The following is a 23,988-nucleotide window of genomic DNA, read 5'->3' on the forward strand; positions in this document are numbered from 1 at the left end:
TATATTAGTCAAATAGCTGCTGATTTTGAAACCAGCATGACATACCCATAACAATGCCTAAATTCTTGCAGTCTACAGTACCTGTCTATTGGATCCGGCCACTATCTTTGATGGGCGTAGTTAAAAGAAAATAAATTCTTGAAGCACTGCAACTACACAGGACTATCCAATAATAATGAATTAAATAATATATGATAGCAAAAAAAAAAAAAAAAAGAATAAATTGAATATTTTTTTACATGAACGTGATCGCCATTTTAATGACTTAATGACATCTTTAATAACAAATGTTTGCATTTAAAATTATTATTTGCATATTTAATGGTGTATTTATTTAATTAACCTTGGCACTTTTAGGCAAGGCAAACTTATTTGAAAAGCACAATTTAACACATGGTAAAATTGGTTCACATCACATGAAAATCAGCAAGACAATTTTAGTCCATAATAGACTTTGTCCAAATTTCTCAAAAATTGGAGGGGGAGTAAATTTAACTGAAACTAATCAACAGCTGGCTGAATACTGAAAATATTTCTAAAACAATAGCCTGGCTTATGATACAGCATAATTTTGCTTTAGCACTAAGTCATATAAACTCAGTGTCTACGTGCTTATGCTGTTGAAAAAAATAATCACAACAAACCTTTCTTCATGTTTATACTCTCTTCTTTCTTTTTCTTTCTTTTTCCCATTTTTGACATACATTTTGTGTACTGTATAAAATCCTAAAAAAATGCATGTTATCATTGGAACATTAAAGAATAGTTTAAAACGTAAATGAAATATTAACAATATCAATAACATGCATAAAACGAACAAATTAACTAACCTCTGAATAATGAACTAATCTACTGGATTTAATCAACATAACGAGCACATCGCCGCGATCGACAAGGACTATTGGGAAAATGAACAATCAAGGGGAGGGAAAAGAAAACAACAACCTTGTAATCACTACACAATCTGAAATGTCAAAAATAGTTATTCGATAATTTCTGCGTCCTATGGTATACTGGGGCGGGATTCAATAAGCTTCGACTTCTCCCGTCTGCCCTTTTCTTTTCGGGTTGAATTAAATGTAAACACATATGAATGCTGTATGTTTGTTTGGATTTGTCATGCCTCAAAGGAAAATAAATAAATAAATAAATAAAAAGAAAATAATGTATAAATAATACATACTGTACATTTCGTCTCATATGATACGTGTGCGGGCTGGGGGTGTAAGTGTAGATAAATACGTAGAGGAATATCAAGTGCACATACTGTAAATATGTTAGAACTTTTTACTCCTATAACAAGATTAAAAAGTCTGCTATGCACTGACAGTGCGAAAGTTGAGTCACGAAGTAACGAGGGATTACTGTAATAAATAGTGTGTCGTGTGTGCGTGTGAAAATTATTCCCCAAATGGTATTATCATAATATGACAGTTTGTTTTATGTTTTTTCTCTTCTGAAATTGGCAAGAGCGTAATCAGGCAGAGGGCAGTTAAAGTGTAACTTGAACATTGATTTAAATTATGGGGGGTTCATTCATTTTAATGAAAAAAAAAAAAAAAACCCAAACAAACAAAAAAAATTCCAACAGTGGAAAGTAATCTTTCTTGCTGGCTCCATCTTATCAACTACTGTACCACTCTTTAACCTTTCACCCTCCAAACCACCTCCAAACATACCAGACTCTAACATGATCGCAACTCTCCTTCAAACACCCACATTTTGAATGTAGCCAGAGATTTTTATATACTGTAGCAAGCTGTCAAACCACGTGGCAAAATCTAAAGCACTCCCTGAAGCCACCAAGTGGTACAGCTACAGTGGTGTTACCAGGATGCCAAGTGTGGGTGGGCTTAGTCTCACCTGGTGGGGCAAAAAAAAAAAAAAAAAAGAAAAAAAAAAAACTACAATGCACATGTAAATCGAAATCCAGCGTAGGGCTACTGCACCTTAAAACGTTTTGTTTTCTCCATGAGATAACTGTTGTTGTGATTTGGTCTAAACAAATAAAAGTTGATTTGATTTTATTTGACTTAGAACACATCCATAACTGAACAGTATGGACATGCAGGTGACAATGTTTTTTTTAGGTAACTTATTGTGGTTCCTCGGTTTTATTATTATTATTATTATTGTAGTTGTTCTTTGTTCCACAGCCCCTTCCCAGTTTACCATTGAAATGAAGATTATAGAAATTATTATAGAAAAATACGAGCGTGGTGCGCGCGTCCAAGAACTGGCTCGACAATACGACCGTAGAATGTCTACGTTCTCGATGGTCCTCCTCCGACCTCCGTTCGCCAGTACAGTGGTACCTCGACATACGATCACTACAACAAATGATCTTTTCGACATCCGACGTAAAATTTGACTCCCCATTTGTTTCTACATCCGACGACAATGCTTGAAATACGGCGATTTATGACAGCGCCACAGTTTCTTTGTTTTCCCGCAACGGCAGATTTTCTTGTGAGAGAAATCAACATGGGTTCCAAGAATGTTAGTGCAGGTGGAGAAATAAAAGGAAAAAGGCGAGGCTTACTATTGAAATGAAAGAAAACTATGAATGCGGTGTGCACGTCTGTGAACTGGCTCGATAAAACAGCCGTAGAATGTCTTACAATCTTGACGGTTCTCCTCTGACTTATAAGTTAAGGTGACAATTATCATTGTGTTAACATTGCCAGCTTCGTCAGTTTTTTGATTATTTCTTATTTGTGCAACACAATATGCCTACTGTCTGCTGCAGCTAAACATAAAAAGTGAAAGTACAAAGTCCTGTCTCACTCTTTCAAGTCATCCACGCGATGCGTTTAGGTCACCATGCAAAAAACATTCGCCACATTAGAACCCAATTCGTTACATTATTACTGGTACTATTACTATTATTACTATTAGTATATTATTATTCCGATTGTTATTCATAATTTAGTGAAAGTTTTGGTCTGTGTAATTGCTATTTGCAATAGTACCAGCAGCATTTATTAAAGATTTAGTGTAGGTTTTCGGTTCTGTGGAACGAATTAATGGAATTATAATATATTCTTATGGGAAAATCCTGCTCGACATACGACCATTGCAATTTACAAACAAGGTCCTTCGTATGTAGGGGTACCGCTGTATTTATAAGTCAAGGTGACAATCATTATTGCGGTAACATTGCCGAAGAAATCGCCATTTTCGTCAGGCAACACAGCACGCCTACTGTCCGCCGCAGTTGACGCCAACAACAGCAGAATATTAAAAGAGAAAGTAAAATCTCTACCCCACCTCTCTTTCTCAGTCATGTCAGCCATGTGGTGTGTTCATGTGCAGCACGCAAAACAAATCTGCCACATTACAACCCGCTCCGTTATATTATTACAGGAATTATTATTATAATACTGTACCATTATTCCGATTTTTATTTATAATTCATTTGTTTTAGCTATGTGTATTTGCCATTTGTAAGAGCACCAGCAGTATACAGTGGGGGCAGAGTTCTCCCACTTGAAATTATTAGAGAGCCTTTAATTGTCAACATGGGTAAACCTCAACCATTGAGAGACTGTATGTGGAAAAAAACCCCAGAAAATCACATTGTTTGATTTTTACAGAATTTATTTGCAAATCATGGTGGGAAATAAGTATTTGGTTAATACCAAAAATTCATCTCAATACTTTGTTATGTACCCCTTTGTTGGCAATAACGGAGGCCAAATGTTTTCTGTAACTCTTCACAAGCTTTTCACACACTGTTGCTGGTATTTTGGCCCATTCCTCCATGCAGATCTCCTTTAGTGCATTGATGTTTTGGGGCTGTCGTTGGGCAACATGGACTTTCAACTCCCCCCACAGATTTTCTATGGGGTTGAGATCTGGAGACTGGCTAGGCCACTCCAGGACCTTGAAATGCTTCTTACGAAGCCACTCCTTTGTTGCCCTGGCTGTGTGTTTTGGATCATTGTCATGCTGAAAGACCCAGCCACGTCTCATCTTCAATGCCCTTGCTGATGGAAGGAGATTTTCACTCACAATCTCTCGCTGCATGGCCCCATTCATTCTTTCCTTTACACAGATCAGTCGTCCTGGTCCCTTTGCAGAAAAACAGCCCCAAAGCATGATTTTTACACCCCCATGCTTCACAGTGGGTATGGTGTTCTTCGGATGCAATTCAGTATTCTTTCTCCTCCAAACACGAGAACCTGTGTTTCTACCAAAAAGTTCTATTTTGGTTTCATCTGACCATAACACGTTCTCCCAATCGTCTTCCGGATCATCCAAATGCTCTCTAGCGAACCGCAGACGGCCCTGGACGTGTACTAGCTTCAGCAGGGGGACACGTCTGGCAGTGTAGGATTTGAGTCCCTGGCGGCGCATTGTGTTACTGATAGTAGCCTTTATTACTGTGGTCCCAGCTCTCTGTATGTCATTCACTAGGTCCCCCCATGTGGTTCTGGGATTTTTGCTCACCGTTTTTGTTATCATTTTGACGCCACGGGGTGAGATTCTTGCATGGAGCCCCAGATCAAGGGAGATTATCAGTGGTCTTGTATGTCTTCCATTTTCTAATAATTGCTCCCACAGTTGATTTCTTTACACCAAGCGTTTTACCTATTGCAGATTCAGTCTTCCCAACCTGGTGCAGTTCTACAATTTTGTCTCTGGTGTCCTTCGACTGCTCTTTGGTCTTGGCCATAGTGGAGTTTGGAGTGTGACTGACTGAGGTTGTGGACAGGTGTCTTTTATACCGATAATGCATTAAAACAGGTGCCATTAATACAGGTAATGAGTGGAGCCACGTTAGACTTCGTTAGACCTCGTTAGAAGAAGTTAGACCTCTTGACAGCCCGAAATCTTGCTAGTCAATAGGTGACCAAATACTTATTTTCCACTCTAATTTGGAAATAAATTCTTTATAAATTAAACAATGTGATTTTCTGTTTATTTTTACCACATTCTGTCTCTCATGGTTGAAGTTTACCCATGTTGACAATTACAGGCCTCTCTAATCTTTTCAAGTAGGAGAACTTACACAATTGGTGGTTGACTAAAAACTTATTTGCCCCACATATGTAATGGATTTTAGTGTAGGTTTTTGGGCTGTGGAACGAATCCATGGAATTATATTGTATTCTTATGGGAAAATTCTGCTCGACATACGACCATTTCGACTTACAAACAAGGTCCTGGAACGACTTAACTTCATATGTAGAGGTACCACTGTATTTCTGTGGGCTCATCTGATCATCGACCGATTTGTTTTGTTCTAGGATCACGTCTGCACCTCTTGTTTATGGTACCTTCGCGCAGGCTCTCCAAGGCTCTGTGACAAACAAACTACTTTAATTCCTACTCTTGCTATCTCACGTGTCTGTTTGAGGGTTCTCAGCCCAGAATTATAACACACATGTTGATTCAGCATGTCACGATGTAGAATAGAGAATATAATTAATATTTAACTGTAAAGACAAAGCCTTAATTATTAATATCCCTTACTCACTTACTTTTATTCATTTGTAAAAATTCCTCTAAACAAATGACCCTTAACTCTCTGCTTCATTTTATTCATGCATCTTTCATGGGCACCTGCACCAGATCCCCTTTCTCATCCTTTGCCCTCTCTCTCTCGTCTTTGTACAGCATATGTATTGAGGATGCTCCTCCTCCTGTCTCCCACTTTTACACTGTTGCATCTGCGCACATCAAACGGAAAAGCCTCGCAGAGCCGCAAAATCTGAAGGTGAGTTTTAATTCATGGAACTTCCTTCATTCTTGATTATTCCTACTTATGTAGATGTTTCATTCACTGATGCAAAAAGGTATTCATGGGTAAACATTTCTGATAAAATTCTGATTAAATGATGTGAGGAAAATATCAATATTCCAGGTGTTTCACATTTGAACAGTGAAGGAACAATTTTGCTAAAAAAATGCAGCCTAATTAACCTTGAGACGGGAATCAGTGATTGGCATTTATTAGAGAGGCGCATCTAATTTTAATTATCCTGTGAGCGTCATCACTAGATAGGACCGATTAAATGTTCATTACTGTGGTGGAGAAAGGCAATCTTGCATTCCAGCGTCGGACCATTTATTTTAATTCCCATCAAGCGCTTCCAAAACAAAGACAGAAAAAAATGTTATTTCTTGCTGCCTGTCAGGTGTCTCACTAATTTTACCCTGGGCTAACAGTACACTACTACGCAATAGTTGCTCTTTATCCAAATGGAACATAAATTTGTTCAACCAATTTTTGCTTGACTTTACTCTGTCATGGTGGGCATGTTTGTTTCACAGTTTTAAGGTTCTGGATACAAATGTGTGTGAACAGTACTCAAAATTCCAGTCCCAGGGGGTCAGATCCGGCCCGCCACACAATTTTGTGTGGCCAAAGAAAGCAGATTATGTGTGTCAAGTGTTTCTCACCACAATAAAATTTTTGTCTTTCACTGAGGATTGTACTTATTAATGTATACGGAGAACAATGTCCTTTGTCAATTTCCTTTAACAACATTTAAAATAAATGAATAATTTTATTTTCATTACAAAAATACAATTTTTTTATTTTTATTTTTAAATTTTTGTTTCATTATTTTAATTTGGCTTTTCTTCTTGTGATTTTTAAATTACAAAAACCAAAAACAAAATAAATAAAATACAAAATATTTACTGTTTATAAATGTAAATATTTAAAGATAATAAAAGAAAAAAAAAGAAAATTTTTCCCCTTGAAAAAAAGATGTAAATACGTTTAAAAAAACAAAAAAAACAAAGGAAAAACACAACAGGATTTTGGTATTAACTCATTCACTGCCATTGATGGCGCTTGGCAGCCAGTGACTTAAGTGTCTCAAAAAGATTTTTAAGCCAACAATGTTACTGAACAATTCATCAACTATTTAAAAAAAAAAGTTTATTCATCAGTTACTTTTTTTTGTTTATCAATGTATATATATTTTTTGCTGATTATTGTGGCAGCCCTCATAAGCAGACAGAATGGCTGTCGGATGAGTGTATGAAAATGAGTGTGAATCCTTATTTGTTCATATGCAGTGTGATTGGCTGGCCCTAACGAGGACAAGGACCGGTTTTGACAGAACGGCAATTAAAAATGGTATTGCTAAATCAATATTTGGATTTTGAAGGTATGTCAGAAATCATAGTTAGTTCCTTGGTATTAGCACGATTGCTCAATAGAGAATGACACAGACGCGAGCCGAGGTATAAAGTCATTACTCATGAGACAGACGTGCTAACCGTGTCTATAATGTACCGCCAGGTTTGGAGCACGAGGAAAATGTAACCAGCTTGCAGTCAGAGAGGAAAAAATGAGGTCATATGTTTGGAATTGTAGTCATTGTGACTTGCCGTACATTCAACAATCATTTCCAGGAAATTGCATTTTCAAGAGTAAGGCACTTTGTATTTTTTTTTTTGTATATTTTGTGTTCAGTAAGAAAAAAGGTGGGAAAATAGCAACACACTTTGGAGAGAATGTTCTGTTCCATGGAATGTAGTATGGGAACAAGTTGTAAAATGACAGCTAAAATTAGAGGTTTGGCTTTTTTCTTTTACAATCGATGATCTAACTTAACATTAAAAATGTTTCAAAAACAAACAAACACCAGATGTACAATGTGAATTGCTATGCAAAAGAAATGGTATCTGCCTTTAAATCCCCAAATAAGTTGTTGTCTCACAAACTTTCTTCCTCTGTAAGGCACCATATAAAAGTTTATCATTTGGATTGGTAATATATTTCATCACTAACTGCGTTATCAGCGCAACATCAAAGCCAGAGGCCCCAAACAGATCAATAAAGGTATTAGTAAGGCTGGTGACATCAAGGGACTGAATATAGAAAGGTTTGAGTCAGTCTGGGACCAAGAAATCACTGAGCAAACCTTATTATCCAGCATAGATAATCCTTTTCATCCTCTTCATGACACACTGCATTGATCTTTCATGCATTAGGTACATATTGCGTATAACTCATATTGAAAAAAATATAACGTGTGAGGTATATGTATGATGTATATCTATGTATATGGTGGAAAACAATCATGTAACTTGAAGTTCCGCTCTGAGACCCCCAATTTGGCCAAATTAAAAAACTGTCCGTAATGCATGTGTGATACATCATTGGAAAGCTTAAAATCTCAATTTTGGAGGAAGAAAAAATTTGAACAGCAGGGCATTTAAAATAAAGAAAAAAATAATAATAAAAAAATTTAACCCCTAAGCCCCATCTCAAGGTGAGAGCATGAGAGAGCATAATTAAAAACACCAAACACTCATCGAGTGTCAAAACACAGCTGTGACTGGCCGCAGCCGGACTTTTGGTTGATTTTATGGGTGAAGCACGATAATATAACAAGGGTCGCAATGCAGAAATTGCAGACATCAAGGAGTGGTCGAGATTTTATTTTTCAAATATTTACCCTTTTAAACGTTTTATTTTCATTTTTTTGTGTGTGGATCGATATTTATCATCTGAAATATCAGGGAAAATGTGACAGTAAAAATAAAAATGACCCTTTTAAACGTTTTATTTTCAATTTTTTGTGTGTGGATCGATTACTTATCATGTAAAATATCAGGAAAAATGTGACAGTTAAAAAAACCAAAAACAAATAAGCGATAGTTAGATAGTTAGAAGTAGATATCTGTGACCTATTTACAGACACTATTTTTTTGATTGTGACGTAATTTGTTTAAAAGTTTAAAATATGCAAATGAATAATGTTATAAAGTCGTTTTTTAAAAAAAACTAAATATTAGAGATCAATTAATAATTCTAAGCTAAAAATGATGGAGATTTTGAATAATAGATTTAATTACTGACATAAGCGGTTGCGTAATGTCTGTAAACGTGTGTCTCCAGGGTAAAACGGACAAATTATAAATAGTTCATGGGCTTAATGCCCCATGAAACTGCTATGGCAGCATATAGACATATAGTGCTATCAAACACAACAGTTCTTTTGGCTTGAAATACACTTTATTTTAAGGAGGGGTGCAAGGTCAGAAACTGCTTTTTCAGCCTTTTCTGCATTTTCCTCGATGTACATTATTTACATTTATATATGTTTACATATGTCCTCACTTGTCCTATTAATATGCAAATGTATACTAATGCATATCTATACATATACTGTACCTGCCACACATACTAATTAACATGCTTACATTCATTTATAAAAACAGGTGGAGTTCTGTGGCAGGGGGGCAAAAATGTTGATGACCCCAAAACGCAGTGTCAGCACTAACAATTAACTTACAAGGTACGCTTAGCCCATGCTCATGCAAGCATCCCAGCTGTGCGTACGTGTGTGAGCGTGCGCATTTTTCTGTCTTACCTAGTGGAGAAGTAGACGCCGCATCGTTTTTGACTGAATATTACAGCCAGGAATACTAGTATCTATAATAATACGTTAAAAATAAGTTTGGGTTTTATTTTATTCCCATAATTTTTGAGGGGAATACTAAATCAAGCTGCTTAGTACAGCTATGCATTTGGCCCAGATCGTCACCCATTGACTATGGTACACCTGGTGGTGGCTCTGTTGTACAATTAACATCTTTCGTGGGGCAAACTGAAACTCTGCTTACCATTTTAGCGGTGCTCTCCGGCATTTCATGGTCCACATCTTCAACCCTTGGTTCTCGCTTAGTAGTTGTTGTCACTTTTGAAAGGTTAGGTTCGAAAAAATTAAATATATCCATCTTGCCTCTTCTGTCCTCGTGTTTTTTGTTTTTGGCTAAGTAAAGCAATTGACCATCTCCAAGGTGCTAGTCACATGATCTGTTCGAAAAATAATTTTGACCCATTATTTAAAATGTTTTTATTAATATTTTTTGTTCATTCATTCATTGTTGTTGCTTGTTTAATTGCTTTACAACTTTTATAGACAACATTTTACCGGCAAAGTCTTAATTTTTTAATTCATATAATGGAAACTCAATTACATGCAATGACATTTTTGGCCACTGGGTGGACTATGCCCCACCGGCCCCCGCTTAATCTCAGCGAATGTATGAAAATACAGTATATAAATACAGTACTACCCTAAAAATTTGGCCAAAATGGCTGTTTCAAACCAAAACGACCAACTAAGTCTTTCAAAGTATTGCATGCGTGAGAGATACATTTCCACAATTTTTTGTCAATTGGTGAAGGTTTTCAAGACCATAATTTGAGCAAAACTGATTCAACTGAGCAATTGTTTTCCTCTGATATTTCAATATACCTGACAGTGATAAAGTGCATTTTGGATTTTAAATTAAAAAAATAAAATAAAATAAATTAAAAATAAAAAAAAGATTATTCAATATATTTAAGTCACAGACCCAGCCAAATTATAAAAAAAAAGTGTCACTTATACGTAGTTCGAAAAATACGGTACTTAACTCATTCACTCGCAGCCATTTTTACCAGAGCAAGGCCCTTTGCTCCTGGCCGTTTTACTGGATTTTGACTGATTTTGCAAGGCCCACAGAAAATTCTGTTCTACTGCTATATCAACATGGAACCCACCAAAAGAAAGATTAGACTCTCTTCTTTCAGCAGGAAAAAAAGGTACTTCATATCTTTTTCCATTCTTTAGAAGTCAGCATTAGAAAATAGCTTAGTTTGAGCAATTTTCCAATTTCTGATGAGAAAACAGAGAAATTGAGGTTTTTGTAAAAGCATACATTTCAAACATAACTTTGACTTTAACACAGCTATTTTTTGCTTTGTGACATCCCAACCATCTGAATAATGTTTTCCTTCTACAAAATAACATAAACATCAAGACAAATAGAGCTTTTGATAGCAAAGTAACAATTTATTTGCACATAGCTGGATTGTTGGGCCGGGAGATGGCGCTGTTGTGGCTGCGGCTGTCTCGGCGGCCGGGGTGGGCTTTTCCCTCGTCACCGCCTGTCTCATCAAAATGGATTTTTTTGGAGTCTTTCTTTTGTGGTGAACTGCCTCGTGGCGGAGTTCGCCTTGGGGCTGAGTCGCGGGACACTGGAGGGTCGCTGGGGACGCGAGCGGCCGAGCACGGCAGCGCGGGCTTTGCTCGGCGAGCAGCATGGACTCAACGGCATCGTCCGCTGCACTGTTGGTCCCGGTCGTTCTGCTCGGTCGTCCAGCACCTGGCATCCCGGGCGTCCTCCCGATTGTTCTGTTTGGTCGTCCGCTGCCTGGCATCCCGGATGTCCTCCCGGTCGTCCTGCTCGGACCTCCCACGCCTGCCGTGGTAGACGTCCTCCTGGTCGTCCATTCGGTCATCTTCCGCTGACGCCCCGGCCGTGCGGCCCGGCCGTTCGTTCCGTTGAATCAGGTTGCGGGTCTTACCAAATGCGCTACTTCCCTCCAGTGGCCAGTTTTATTGCTTTAAAATGGATTTTGGGCATTGTGCTTTGGAGCTAAATTGCATCACAACCTAGAGATGTCTCTTGTGAAAAAAAACGTAAAAGACGTATAAATACGTTTTTGAGACACTGAAGCAATTAAAAATAGAACGTATTTATACGTTTTTGGGAGCAAATGAGTTAAGTGAAATGACCTGTGGGAAAAAAATCGGCTCACGTGTGGGTGGGCTTAAAGTGGGCAACCCCTTGTAGGCTTATCCTGCCGTTTTTGCATCCCTACTAAATCATTACACATCATGCGTATGAATCTTAAAAGTACCAGAGAGCTGACGGCCGTCCGACTTAGCGTCACGGAGGAGGAGCGTATTAGCACTTCGCAGCTGTCCAGAAAGAACAGACGGTCTGTCACTTATTTCAGCTCTTGAGTCACTCATTCTCCCTATAGGGTTCCCGATGGTGAAGTCCTCATACTTGGTGGTGACTCATGGGGTAAAAAGTGGACTTTTTTTAATGTCAGACTGACAACTATTTGAGTGTCTTTATTGCTGATTGTCAGGGGTACAAATACTTATGAGCCCCAGTAAATTACTAATACTGTAAATTATTAAACAAATCATACGAACAAATTATTCTGGATTTTTTATGTTTTTGTTTTTTAGATTATGTCTCTATAAGTCGAAGTGCATGTATGATTCAAATTTCAGAACTATACCTATTTTTTAAGTGGGTGAACTTGCAAAATCACACGGGGTGCAAATACTTCTGCTCCTCACAGAATATACATTCACATATACACGTGTGGTCAAAGGTTTTGAGACACTTTCTCATCCAGACGGCAGGTTTGTACTGAACGAGCATATATGTAAAAAAAAAATATATATATATATATATCAGTTAATAATATTAAACGACACATTTTGTACTCATTACGCAATATTTCTATGGTATAATTAGACTACAGTATTTTTTAAAATTGTATTTATGAACGACACAATGATTGCAAATGATTTACCGTCCTCTCAAGCTGCGGCTTGTGGCCCTCCATGGGTCCTTATTTTGCAAACTACTGTGCAGTGATCTATGAAATTTTTAAAGTTTTGCAATCGTTTAAAGTAATGTGCTATTTTGTGTGACTTTTTTTTAGAATGGAGTGGTACCTCTACATACGAAGTTAATTCGTTCCAGGACCTTGTTTGTAAGTCGAAATGGTCATATGTCGAGTAGGATTTTCTCATAAGAATACATTATAATTCCATTAATTCGTTCCACAGACCGAAAACCTACACTAAATCCTTAATAAATACTGCTGATACCATTATAACTGGCAAATACACAAATCACAACAAATACATTATGAAAAAAAAATTGAATAATATAATAATAATTCCTCTAATAATGTAACGAATCGGTTTCTAATGTGGTGGGTGTGTTTTTCCTGCCGTATTGGAACGCACCGCGTGGCTGACGTGCCAGTGAGATAGAGAGTGCGGTAGAGATTTTACTTTCTGTTTTAATGTCCTGTTGTTGATGGCTTTAACCGCGGTGGACTTTAGGCGTGTTGTGTTGCACTAGTTGATGGAATAAACGATTACAAACCAGACCGAGCTGGCGATTTCTTTGGCGATGTTACCACAATAATAATTGTCACCTTAACTTTTAAAGAATGGAAAACGGAGGTCGGAGGAGCACTGTTGGGACGACCGTGTTGTCGAGCCAGTTCACGGACGTGCCCTTTACGCTCATATTTTTCTATCATTTCCATCTTCATTTCAATTGTAAGCGTCACATCTTTCCTTTTTTCACCACCTGGACTTACCATCTCGGAACCAATGCTGATTTCTCTCACAAGAAAATATGCCGTGCGTTTGTCTTGCGGGAAAGCAAAGAAACTGCGGCGCTGTCAAAAATCGTCATATTTCGAGTATGTTGTCGGATGTAGAAACAAATGGCGAGTCAAATATTATGGCGGATGTCGAAAAGATTATGTGTCGAAGCGATCGTATGTCGAGGTACCACTGTATTTACTTTGAAATCTATATGTGTGGTGTGTTTGATGATAGAAATATTTTTTTTGTGTGTGTTCCAAACAGTTCCACATAAGCAAGCAGAGGATCCCTAGTGTTTACCTTCAGCTGTGAGATGGAGCTCTTTTGCCATGGTCCCTCACTAAATGTCTCCATACCAATCCACAACACCAGCATGTCACCCAACTCCACTGTGGCTAACACCACCACCGTCACTACCAGCCTTTACACCGAAGCTAGCCTCCTAGACATCCTTGGTCCCAAACGGTCTCCCTTCTTCCTCCCGGTTGCTGGCAGTTATCTGCTTATTTTTCTGGTGGGCTTGAGTGGAAACCTTCTCACCTGTGCGGTGGTGGTCAAGCACAAGAAAATGCGCAACCCCACCAACCTATATCTGGTCAGCTTGGCCATGTCCGACCTTCTTATGCTGGTTTTCGGGATGCCTATGGAGATCTACGACTTGTGGCAGAACTACCCGTTCCCGTTTGGTGCCGGCGGTTGCTACTTCAAGACATTTATCTTCGAGACCGTCTGTTTCGCGTCTATCCTCAACGTCACAGCTTTGAGCGTGGAGCGCTACATCGCTGTGGTGCACCCTCTCAAGACCCGCTACTTAACCACTAAGAGGCACGCCAAGCAGGTTATCGGGGCTGTGTGGGCAGTGTCTATGTTGTGCGCCGTACCCAACACTTCCCTGCACGGTATCTTCTACCTTCCGGGCCTCATGAAGGAGTCGGCAATTTGCGCCGTGCTCAAGCCATTGTGGATGTACCACACGCTCATGCAGATCACCACTGTCTGCTTCTTCTTCATCCCCATGTTGGTGATCAGCGTACTATACCTGGTGATGGGCCTGCATCTGGGCAGGGAAACAAAGCTGAAGCGGCGCAACTTCAGGAACAACTGGGGCAGCGACACTCGTGTGAGTGTGAACGACGAGGCCGGTCGGCGGACACAAGTCGTCAAGATGCTTTGTAAGTTGAAGAAATTGCAGTAGGACCTAAAAAGCTCACTCAAAAGCAGGGGTGAAAGGGTTAGAATCTTTTGCTGGAACTCCCTGAAATTAAGGTCGCCATGGAGCCAGGAGTTTGTTTTTTCCCCCAAAACCTCTTAATAGCACAGAAATGCAAGGAAAACTGCTTTTGGCAGTTATAACTACAACACACAATATGTGTTGTAATATGTGACAATATGTATCTGATGTGAAAAATAACAGTGGACAAAAACACCATACAGTAACCCCAACCTTAATCTCATTTTTATTTTCCCTCATTTCCTCACATTTAAATGCAAAACCTCATTTTTAACTACTTAAGAACATGGGATGTACAGTGTATCACAAAAGTGAGTACACCCTCCGCATTTCTGCAGATACAGTGGGGCAAATAAGTATTTAGTCAACCACTAATTGTGCAAGTTCTCCCACTTGAAAATATTAGAGAGGCCTGTAATTGTCAACATGGGTAAACCTCAACCATGAGAGACAAAATGTGAAAAAAAACCCCCAGAAAATCACATTTTTTGATTTTTAAAGAATTTATTTCCAACTCATGGTGGAAAAGAAATATTTGCTCATTACCAACATTTCATCTCAATACTTTGTTATGTACCCTTTGTTGGCAATAATGGAGGCCAAACGTTTTCTGTAACTCTTCACAAGCTTTTCACACACTGTTGCTGGCCCATGTATTTTGGCCCATTCCTCCATGCAGATCTCCTCTATAGCAGTGATGTTTTGGGGCTGTCGTTGGGCAACAAAGACTTTCAACTCCCTCCACAGATTTTCTATGGGGTTGAGATCTGGAGACTGGCTAGGCCATTCCAGGACCTTGAAATGCTTCTTACGAAGCCACTCCTTTGTTGCCGTGGCTGTGTGTTTGGGATCATTGTCATGCTGAAAGACCCAGCCACGTCTCATCTTCAATGCCTTTGCTGATGGAAGGAGATTTTCACTCAAAATCTCTCGATATATGGCCGCATTTATTCTTTCCTTTACACAGATCAGTCGTCCTTGTCCCTTTGCAGAAAAACAGCCCCAAAGCATGATATTTCCACCCCAATGCTTCACAGTGGGTATGGTGTTCTTCGGATGCAATTCAGTATTCTTTCTCCTCCAAACACGAGAACCTGTGTTTCTACCAAAAAGTGATATTTTGGTTTCATCTGACCATAACACATTCTCCCAGTCCTCCTCTGGATCATCCAAATGCTCTCTAGCAAACAGCAGACGGGCCTGGACATGTACTGGCTTCAGCAGGGGGACACATCTGGAAGAGCAGGATTTGAGTCCCTGGCGGCGCATTGTGTTACTGATAGTAGCCTTTGTTACTGTGGTCTCAGCTCTCTGTAGGTCATTCACTAGGTCCCCCCGTGTGGTTCTGGGATTTTTGCTCAATGTTGTTGTTATCATTTTGACGCCACGGGGTGAGATCTTGCCTGGAGCCCCAGATCGAGGGAGATTATCAGTGGTCATGTATGTCTTCCATTTTCTAATAATTGCTCCCACAGTTGATTTCTTTACACCAAGCGTTTTACCTATTGCAGATTCAGTCTTCCCAGCCTGGTGCAGGTCTACAATTTTGTCTCTGGTGTCCTTCGACTAGCCTGGCCACCCTTCCCACGGAAACAATTTCCAGGGCGGAGCAAGCCACAGCATACAGACAGCGGAGTGGACCAATCAGCGACGGGCAGACGTGACGTTAGAAAAATGGCGACTTCAGGATGACGGACTTGCGCGCGGAAGTAAACATACGAAGAGAGCGGAGTTTATTCGACATGGCTAGCGCGAGACAGATTGTTGTCAGTGACTCGTGTCGATGTGTTTTTGGTCATTTAAAACTGATTTTACCGTCGATTGGAACATATTCTCGGCTCTGCCGTTCACCGTCTGTGTTGCTGAAGGGACGACTGTCGACGCGCAAGAGTGACGTTGCTTGTGAAGAACACGTGACGCAAATAAACGAATCTGATTTGTCGATTGATTTTGTATCTGCTCGAAAAGGCCGTTAATGGGAGGGGTTCCAGACTATTTCTCTCAGTGTTTGAAAAATACAGGGAGAATAGTCTGGCAGAGCCAGGCTATCCTTCGACAGCTCTTTGGTCTTGGCCATAGTGGAGTTTGGAGTGTGACTGACTGAGATTGTGGACAGCTGTCTTTTATACCGATAATGAGTTAAAACAGGTGCCATTAATACAGGTAACGAGTGGAGCCTCGTTAGACCACGTTAGGAGAAATTAGACCTCTTTGACAGCCATAAATCTTGCTTTTTTTGTAGGTGACCAAATACTTATTTTCCACTCTAATTTGAAAATAAATTCTTTAAAAATCAAACAATGGGATTTTCTGTTTATTTTTTCCCACATTCTGTCTCTCATGGTTGAGGTTCACCCATGTTGACAATTACAGGCCTCTCTAATCTTTTCAAGTAGGAGAACTTGCACAATAGGTGGTTGACTAAATACTTATTTGCCCCACTGTATTTAAGTATATTTTTTCATGGGACAACACTGACAAAATGACACTTTGACACAATGAAAAGTAGTCTGTGTGCAGCTTATATAACAGAGTTCATTTATTTTCCCCACAAAATAACTTAAAATATAGTCATTAATATCCAAACCCCTAGCAACAAAAGTGAGTACACCTTTATGAAAAAACGCATATCCCTAAATGTCCAAATTGAGTACTGCTTGTCATTTTCCCTCCAAAATGTCATATGACTCTTTACAGGAGTGCTGTCAGCATTGCTGCAGAGAATGAAGAGGTGGGGGGGTCTGCCTGTTAGTGCTCAGACCATACGCTGCAGTCTACAGTACATCAAATTGGTGTGCATGTCTGTCACCCCAGGAGGACGCCTCTTCCTAAGACGGTCCACAAGAAAGCCCGCCCGTCTCATCAGACCATAGGATATGGTTCCAGTAATCCATGTGCTTTGTTGGCATGTCTTCAGCAAACTGTTTGCGGGCTTTCTTAAGAAGAGGCTTCCTCCTGGGATGACAGGCATGCACACCAATTTCATGTAGAGTGTGGCGTATGGTCTGAGCACTAACAGGCTGACCTGTTAATCTCTGCAGCAATGCTGAGAGCACTCCTGTAACGAGTCACATGACATTTTGGAGGGAAAATGACAAGCAGTACTCAATTTGGACATTTAGTTTCTTTGGGAGTGGAGTTGTTTTGTTGGTGTTGTTGGCGGTAAGCAGAGTAAAAAGAGGGAGAAAAATACAACTTCCGTGTCTAATTTTTCGCCGCCAAACAAGCGTTACAATATTAATTAAAAATATATGAAAACTAAATACTATTGAATATGTCATCATTATCATTTTTAAAATTTAAGTGACTGGTAAAAATAGATTATGACTGGATTTTTATGACCCTGTCAGTCAAAATGACAGACAACGAAAATGTCTAGCGCAACCTCTGACTTAAATATCTGCAGAAATGTGAGGGTTGTACTCACTTTTGTGATACACTGTATATTAAAATTGAAGCTCATGTAAACATTGACTTACAGTATATATTATTAATACAAAAAGTAACACATTAACAAAAATAAGTACAAATGACTTACATTATGCACAGTGAAATGGAATATATATTTGAAGATAACGCCAACATTGACTTTTTATATTATAAGGCAGTAAATAAATAACCTAACATACGTAAAATAACAAAAATAAGTCCAAAGTCCACATTAACTATATTGCCAAATATATCTAATTTGAGAGAAGCATTTCTGGACCTCATTGCAGTAATACAAATTGCTTAAAACTTTGTTATGTTCAATCTTGCTTTAGTTATATTGGTTTTACCACGAGAACTTCATGTAATCAAATCAAATTTATTTCTATAGCTTTTACAAAAACCCGTAAGGTCCACAAAGTGCTTTACAACAATGATAAAGTTCACAATAAATGCTTAATGTATCATTTATAATACAAATTAGAGAACATACTGTATATATATATATATATACATAAATCATTAAAAAAAAAAAAACTATTATTATCATTTTTATGTTTAAGGACCACATAAAGCTTTCAAATTAAAAAAAAAAAAAAATCTTGAATTTTCTGTTCATTATTTCGGGGGTCAGTCATTACAAGGTTAACATGTAAGATGTTCTGAACCTCCCCATCAGAGAAAATAAGTCTCTTCAACTCCTTCCTCTTAAAGATCTGATCAATTTTCTGTTGTTTACCATTTTTTAAATCACATTATTGAAACAAGATTGTTCTTTTTTCCTTTTTTTGTTGTCCCAGAAACATGTGCAAATGAACTAATCGGAGTTAACTATCCATGCTGAGCACATGTCAGTTAGATTAACAGACAACTCGAGTCCAGGCAGGGTGATTTGCATGCGCTCATCACCGCGAGTCGACTGTCTCGTCGGACTCACACACGCTGGGAGAATGCCGTGGAATAAATGAATGAGAAATGTCGGTAGAAACGGATGACGCTACGCAAGCACTTTATTAGGCTTTTTGTTACCACTTATGGGGGTGGCCGTGGCGCAGTTGGTAGCTAGAGTTGTCCTTGGACCGAAGGGTCAGTGGTTCGATTCCCGGCTACGACTGCCCACTGTCGAAGTGCCCTTGGGCAAGGCACTGAACCCTGATTTGCCTCCAATGGGTTGACAGCGCCTTGCATGGCAGCAGCCCCACTGGTGTGTATGAATGTGTGCGTGAATGGGCAAATGTGTGCTAATGTAGAGCGCTTTGGGCATGGTAACCATGCAGATAAATGCACTATATAAGTACAGTACATTTACCATTTACCATGTAAATCTGACGTTAATAGAGATGCATGTTTTGCAGCCTGGCAGTTTTGTTTTTTTAACATGGAGTTTTGACAGTTACCGTTATATTTTCGGGATCAAAGCATCGTTCCGCCCTCGAATTTTATACTGGAACGTGTTCCGAACCGTTCCGGCCCACTTTGATCACAAACGTATACCAGGAGTAGCTTAATGAATTCAATTTCTAGATTAATTATGATTGAGGGAGGTTGGAATATTTAAGAGGTCACGATCCTTCAACGATTGGAACCTTTTGGTCTGGTGTTATTACAAGTAAACAAGTTATGGCAAAATTATTTTCTGACGATGCTGAAGTAACCCAAATTTTTACATAAAATGGAATTTGACAGTTCATGGGTACTAGTGGTGTAAATCACAAATTTCATGGTGATACTATTTGGACTGTGATATTTGCTGATATTAAAAGTCTAATGATTCAATTCAACTAAATTCATAGGCCTTTGATCGATTTAAAACGATATAGTGTACACATTTAACAAACATTTCACCTAAAGCATGAAAAATACAAAGTAATTTTGTGGGGTGCGTGAACGGGAGGGGATCCCAAAACAGACAACAGCACAACTGGCTCTGAACACCAAATGTCTTTTTTCAAAATGTATTTATTTATTTTTTTTATTGTCGTGCGAATGTCGCTGGTGTAATCCAGACCGGCGAGAGGCAGGCAATGCTCGAAGGAGAATCAGGTGTGGAGATCCGACAAGGGGCATGCACAAACAGGTCCTGTAACGAAAGCAAAAGTCATATTATACATATATCATATTTAAATGACAACAACATTATTATTTAATAACAAAACATGACTATAAAATACGTGTTGTGTTTTACTGATTTTGAGCTTAACCTATCGATATGTTGTTTGAGATCGATGTATCTTTACTAATTACTATTGGCTAATCCAGTATGTATGCAGTATGTGTATACAGTATATTTAATATATATACTGTACTAGTATACAGTATATAAAACGTCTTGGCCATAAAAACATACAAACAAATAACACTATGAAATTTTGACATAAGGCTGTTTCACACTAGCGGCAGCCCAGTGTGAAAGCGGCAAGCACAAAATGGGAGGAGCCACAAAGGCTGACCATAGACTCCATAATGATATTGACGGGTCAAATTCGACCTTCACTGCGCCACGTCTACAAGAAAGGGGGCACCCCACAATCCGCTTCAGTTATTCGCAGTCGGTCGCAGCGACACATGCAGCGATCCAACGCCGGATTTAGGTTGAAAAAGTGTGAAAGCTGTACTGCATACAAACAGGGAGGATTGTCTCCGGAGGGATCTGTTCGAGGATTCAAGGTAATTGTTATATTTATCGTTTTTTCACAAGAATTTTCAGCGTAAAAAGCTCTTTGTTGTAAGGCTGCCGCCACATTGTCTAACAGACTAGCATCATTCTTCGACATATTTACGTAAAATAAATGCTAACTGCACGGTTTTTGGGCTTTCAACCAAGAACCGAGACTGTTTTACGACCATATCTATGAATAATTCAGGGATTTAAGCATTTATTCACTAGCATTTTCACCGGAAAAGCTCTGTTTACATGAGGCAGCCGCCACTTTGACTGACAGACTAGCATCGTACTTCGAGATATTTACGTAAAATAAATGCTAACTGCACGTTTTTTTTTTGCTTTGAACCAAGAATCGAGACTGTTTTATGCCCATATCTATAAAGAATTCAGGGATTTAAGCAAATATTCACAAGAACTTTCAACGAAAAAAGCTCTTTGTCCGTGATTCCACTCGGTCAGCTTTGATAGGCCCCCTATTAATCGACCCCGCGCCCTGTGAATATCATTATGAAGTCTATGAGCTGACGTAAACACTGCCAAGAAGTGAAAAGCTGGCGGACAGCAGCAAGCATATTTACTATCGTCCAAAGCACCAATGCATTTATTTGCCAATGTTGCGCAAGAAAACAGCAACTTTTCCTATTTCAAGCAGTAGGGAAGATTATATAGCCGTTTAAAGAGTTAGCTTTGCAAGGAGAGGTGTGAGAGCCATTTTTAGAGTGCCCGAGAGCTAATGAAACTTAATAAAAACCACTTTGACAAGGTGTGATGTGTTTATTCGTCCGCCGAAACAGCCTGATATTGCAGATATAGGTAGGCCTGCCCCTCGGCTATTAGACGTGTTGTCAATGTCAGCACGGTAACACTGTGAAAAAAGAACAAGTTTCTATTTTGGGCTCCACCCCAGGTCAAAATTCACTCTGCATTTGCCGCTCACTTTCGCCGAGAAGTCCCATCCGATATATGGAATGAATGGATTGCTGCGCATCCTTTCACACAGGGCTGCCGCTGGTGTGAAATTGCCTCTAAAGTTAATTGGCTCTACTCTCAATTACAAGTCTAAAAGAAGGCACTACTTGTGGTTGTAGTACTTTCACGTGGACCAGCAACTTTAAGAACTACAATCTTCCAGAACTACTAAAATCAATAAATTATTGTAAAATAAGTTTCAATCTTTACAGCATAAATCTGGTACTTTCGGTCTAAAAAATTTGAGTTTACTTCACCATAGATTGATCCCGTCATCTGAAACAACATGTTTTACTGATAGAGCGCCGAGATTTTCCTTTTTCTTGTAATCCATGTCACTGTTGCCAAGGCACGCGGCCAAATGGCGTAAAACACGGGGTAAGGCATATCTGCAGTTTCTTAGATGGATTATTTCTATTTACACGGACATCTCCATCTAGCTTCACAGCTTGATGAGACATCAGGTAATGTTTGTTCTAAAGACTCGTCTGCGGTTGCATCCAGACCAAAGACAGCGTAATTTGCCAAAAGTAAAGACAAAGGCACATTAGCCAGCTATTAAAAAAAAAAAAAAAAAAAAAAAAAAACAAGCTTTGAATATTACTGTCTAACTGGTGTGTTCATCCTGCAGCAATCGTGGTGGCGGTGTTCGGTGTTTGCTGGGCACCATTCCACATGGAGCGTCTGCTGTGGAGCTCCGTGCACCAGTGGACTGACCTTATGCACAACATCTACCAGTACGTCCATATCCTGTCCGGGGTCCTCTTTTACCTCAGTTCTGCTGTCAACCCAGTCATCTACAGCCTGATCTCCACGCGCTTCCGCGAATGTTTTCGCGACCTGGTGTGCTCACGGGCCAATAAACCGAAATCCGTACCGCCCCCGAAGATCTCGCTGGTCCTAACCACCTCCAGGGTCCAGAATGGGGGTCAGGACTCGTTGATCCGGTTGCTGTCCCCACCAATAACGAAGGGATTGGATGCTACGTTGCTTTCGAGTGCTTGTGAAGAGATGGTTTACAAAACTTCGGTGTTCTGAATGGATGTTAAGTTGTCTTACTGTGGGACTGAAAGAAATCCTTACACCCATTTTATGTCATGGTACCTGGACTGCTTGCCTGTCAGTCATATTTTTGGTACAAGGCACAACAATGAAGATAATTTAGGATGTGCCCACCACTGGTTCATTTAGACTGTGGTCTGTTATTTCTAATTTGCAAGGTTGTGTTAATTATAAAAAAAAAATGGTGAGAGAAGTGACTGCATCAATTACAGCATATGACATTGCTGTGGTATTGAAAAATTGCTCTTATGATTTCTATTGTTCAAGATTGAGCTTATCACCAATAACCGAGCTACTGCATTATTATTCTTTTTTTTTTTTTTTTTTTTACATAAACAGTATGCAATTTTTATGTGACTATGAATAGCTAGTTGCCGTTTATGTTTCTAGTTTTGGTTCTGTTGATTTCCACTCCACATTTTTGCATTTATTTCAGTAACTGGTGAGCGGAGCCATCGCAATAACCTACCGTATTTTTCGGACTATACTGTAAGTCGCAGTTTTTTTCATAGTTTTACATTACATTACATTTACATTATTATATCATTTCACATGTTATTATGGTGTTTTGGAGTGACACTGATGGTTTGGTAAACTTGTTAGCATGTTCTTTATGCTATAGTTATCTGAATAATTTTTAATAGCTATCTTACGTTAACATACCGGCCACGTTCGCATTTCGTTGTTCATGCATCATGTAACATTATCATACTGTACATCTATCTATCTATCTATCTATCTATCTATCTATCTATCTATCTATCTATCTATCTATCTATCTATCTATCCATCCATCCATCCATCCATCCATCCATCCATCCATCCATCCATCCATCCATCCATCCATCCATCCATCCATCCATATATATTACGGTGTGTATTCGTTTGGCATGTTATGGCTGGTGCGACTTATACTCAGGTGCTACTTATAGTCCGAAAAATACGGTACTATCAGCTGCCATTCATGGTGGTAGACGTCTAATCAATTTTGACTTGAATGAAATAGTCATTTACATTGAACCAGCGGTCATGAAGACGGCACTTTTAAAAAAAAAATTTTTTTTTTTTTAAATTATAGACAAGTTTCCTGAGCGAAATATGCGTGGCGCCAGCCATCTTGGAAATTGTGTGCTTCGAATTTCTGGCTTAGAAAAAAAAAACAATGAATTGTGGTTGAAATTAGTAGTGTGTTATAACAGCAAAATCAAGCCAGAGAAACCCATGGAATCTCCAAAATGGATTCAGCACGGCGTAGATGAGACGTAGATGAGATTGTATGATTGTTCTTATCGCTTTGTTGATCATTCGTGGACAAAATTATAACAACCTGTTAGCCTGTGTTGACGTGAGGTATAGATTTTTCATTTTTTATAATGATTATTTTTTAAACCTGTCCTGTTCAGCTGTTTGACACGGAGAATGGAAGTCTAAGTCCCCGGTTGGTCTGAACAGTTTTAATGTTT

The 23,988-nt window shown here is 39.0% G+C and overlaps 1 protein-coding gene across 1 annotated transcript; it reads left to right on the top strand.

Moving 5' to 3' along the window:
* Positions 1-5,674: 5,674 nt before the first annotated feature.
* Positions 5,675-22,989, top strand: nmur3 (neuromedin U receptor 3). The gene is made up of 3 exons (XM_057845799.1): positions 5,675-5,722; positions 13,434-14,341; positions 22,095-22,989. The coding sequence occupies exons 2-3, from the start codon at positions 13,483-13,485 to the stop codon at positions 22,499-22,501; spliced, it is 1,266 nt and encodes a 421-aa protein (XP_057701782.1). The 5' UTR covers positions 5,675-5,722; positions 13,434-13,482; the 3' UTR covers positions 22,502-22,989.
* Positions 22,990-23,988: the final 999 nt, after the last annotated feature.

The sequence above is a fragment of the Corythoichthys intestinalis genome, chromosome 9 (genome assembly GCF_030265065.1).
Source record: "Corythoichthys intestinalis isolate RoL2023-P3 chromosome 9, ASM3026506v1, whole genome shotgun sequence".
In the NCBI taxonomy this organism is placed as follows: domain Eukaryota; kingdom Metazoa; phylum Chordata; class Actinopteri; order Syngnathiformes; family Syngnathidae; genus Corythoichthys; species Corythoichthys intestinalis.

Excerpts from the sequence above, each read along its gene's own strand:
- nmur3 (XM_057845799.1), top strand. The coding sequence starts at position 13,483 with ATGGAGCTCTTTTGCCATGGTCCCTCACTAAATGTCTCCATACCAATC. Across the intron at positions 14,342-22,094 it reads ACAAGTCGTCAAGATGCTTT|CAATCGTGGTGGCGGTGTTC; the intron begins GTAAGTTGAAGA and ends TTCATCCTGCAG.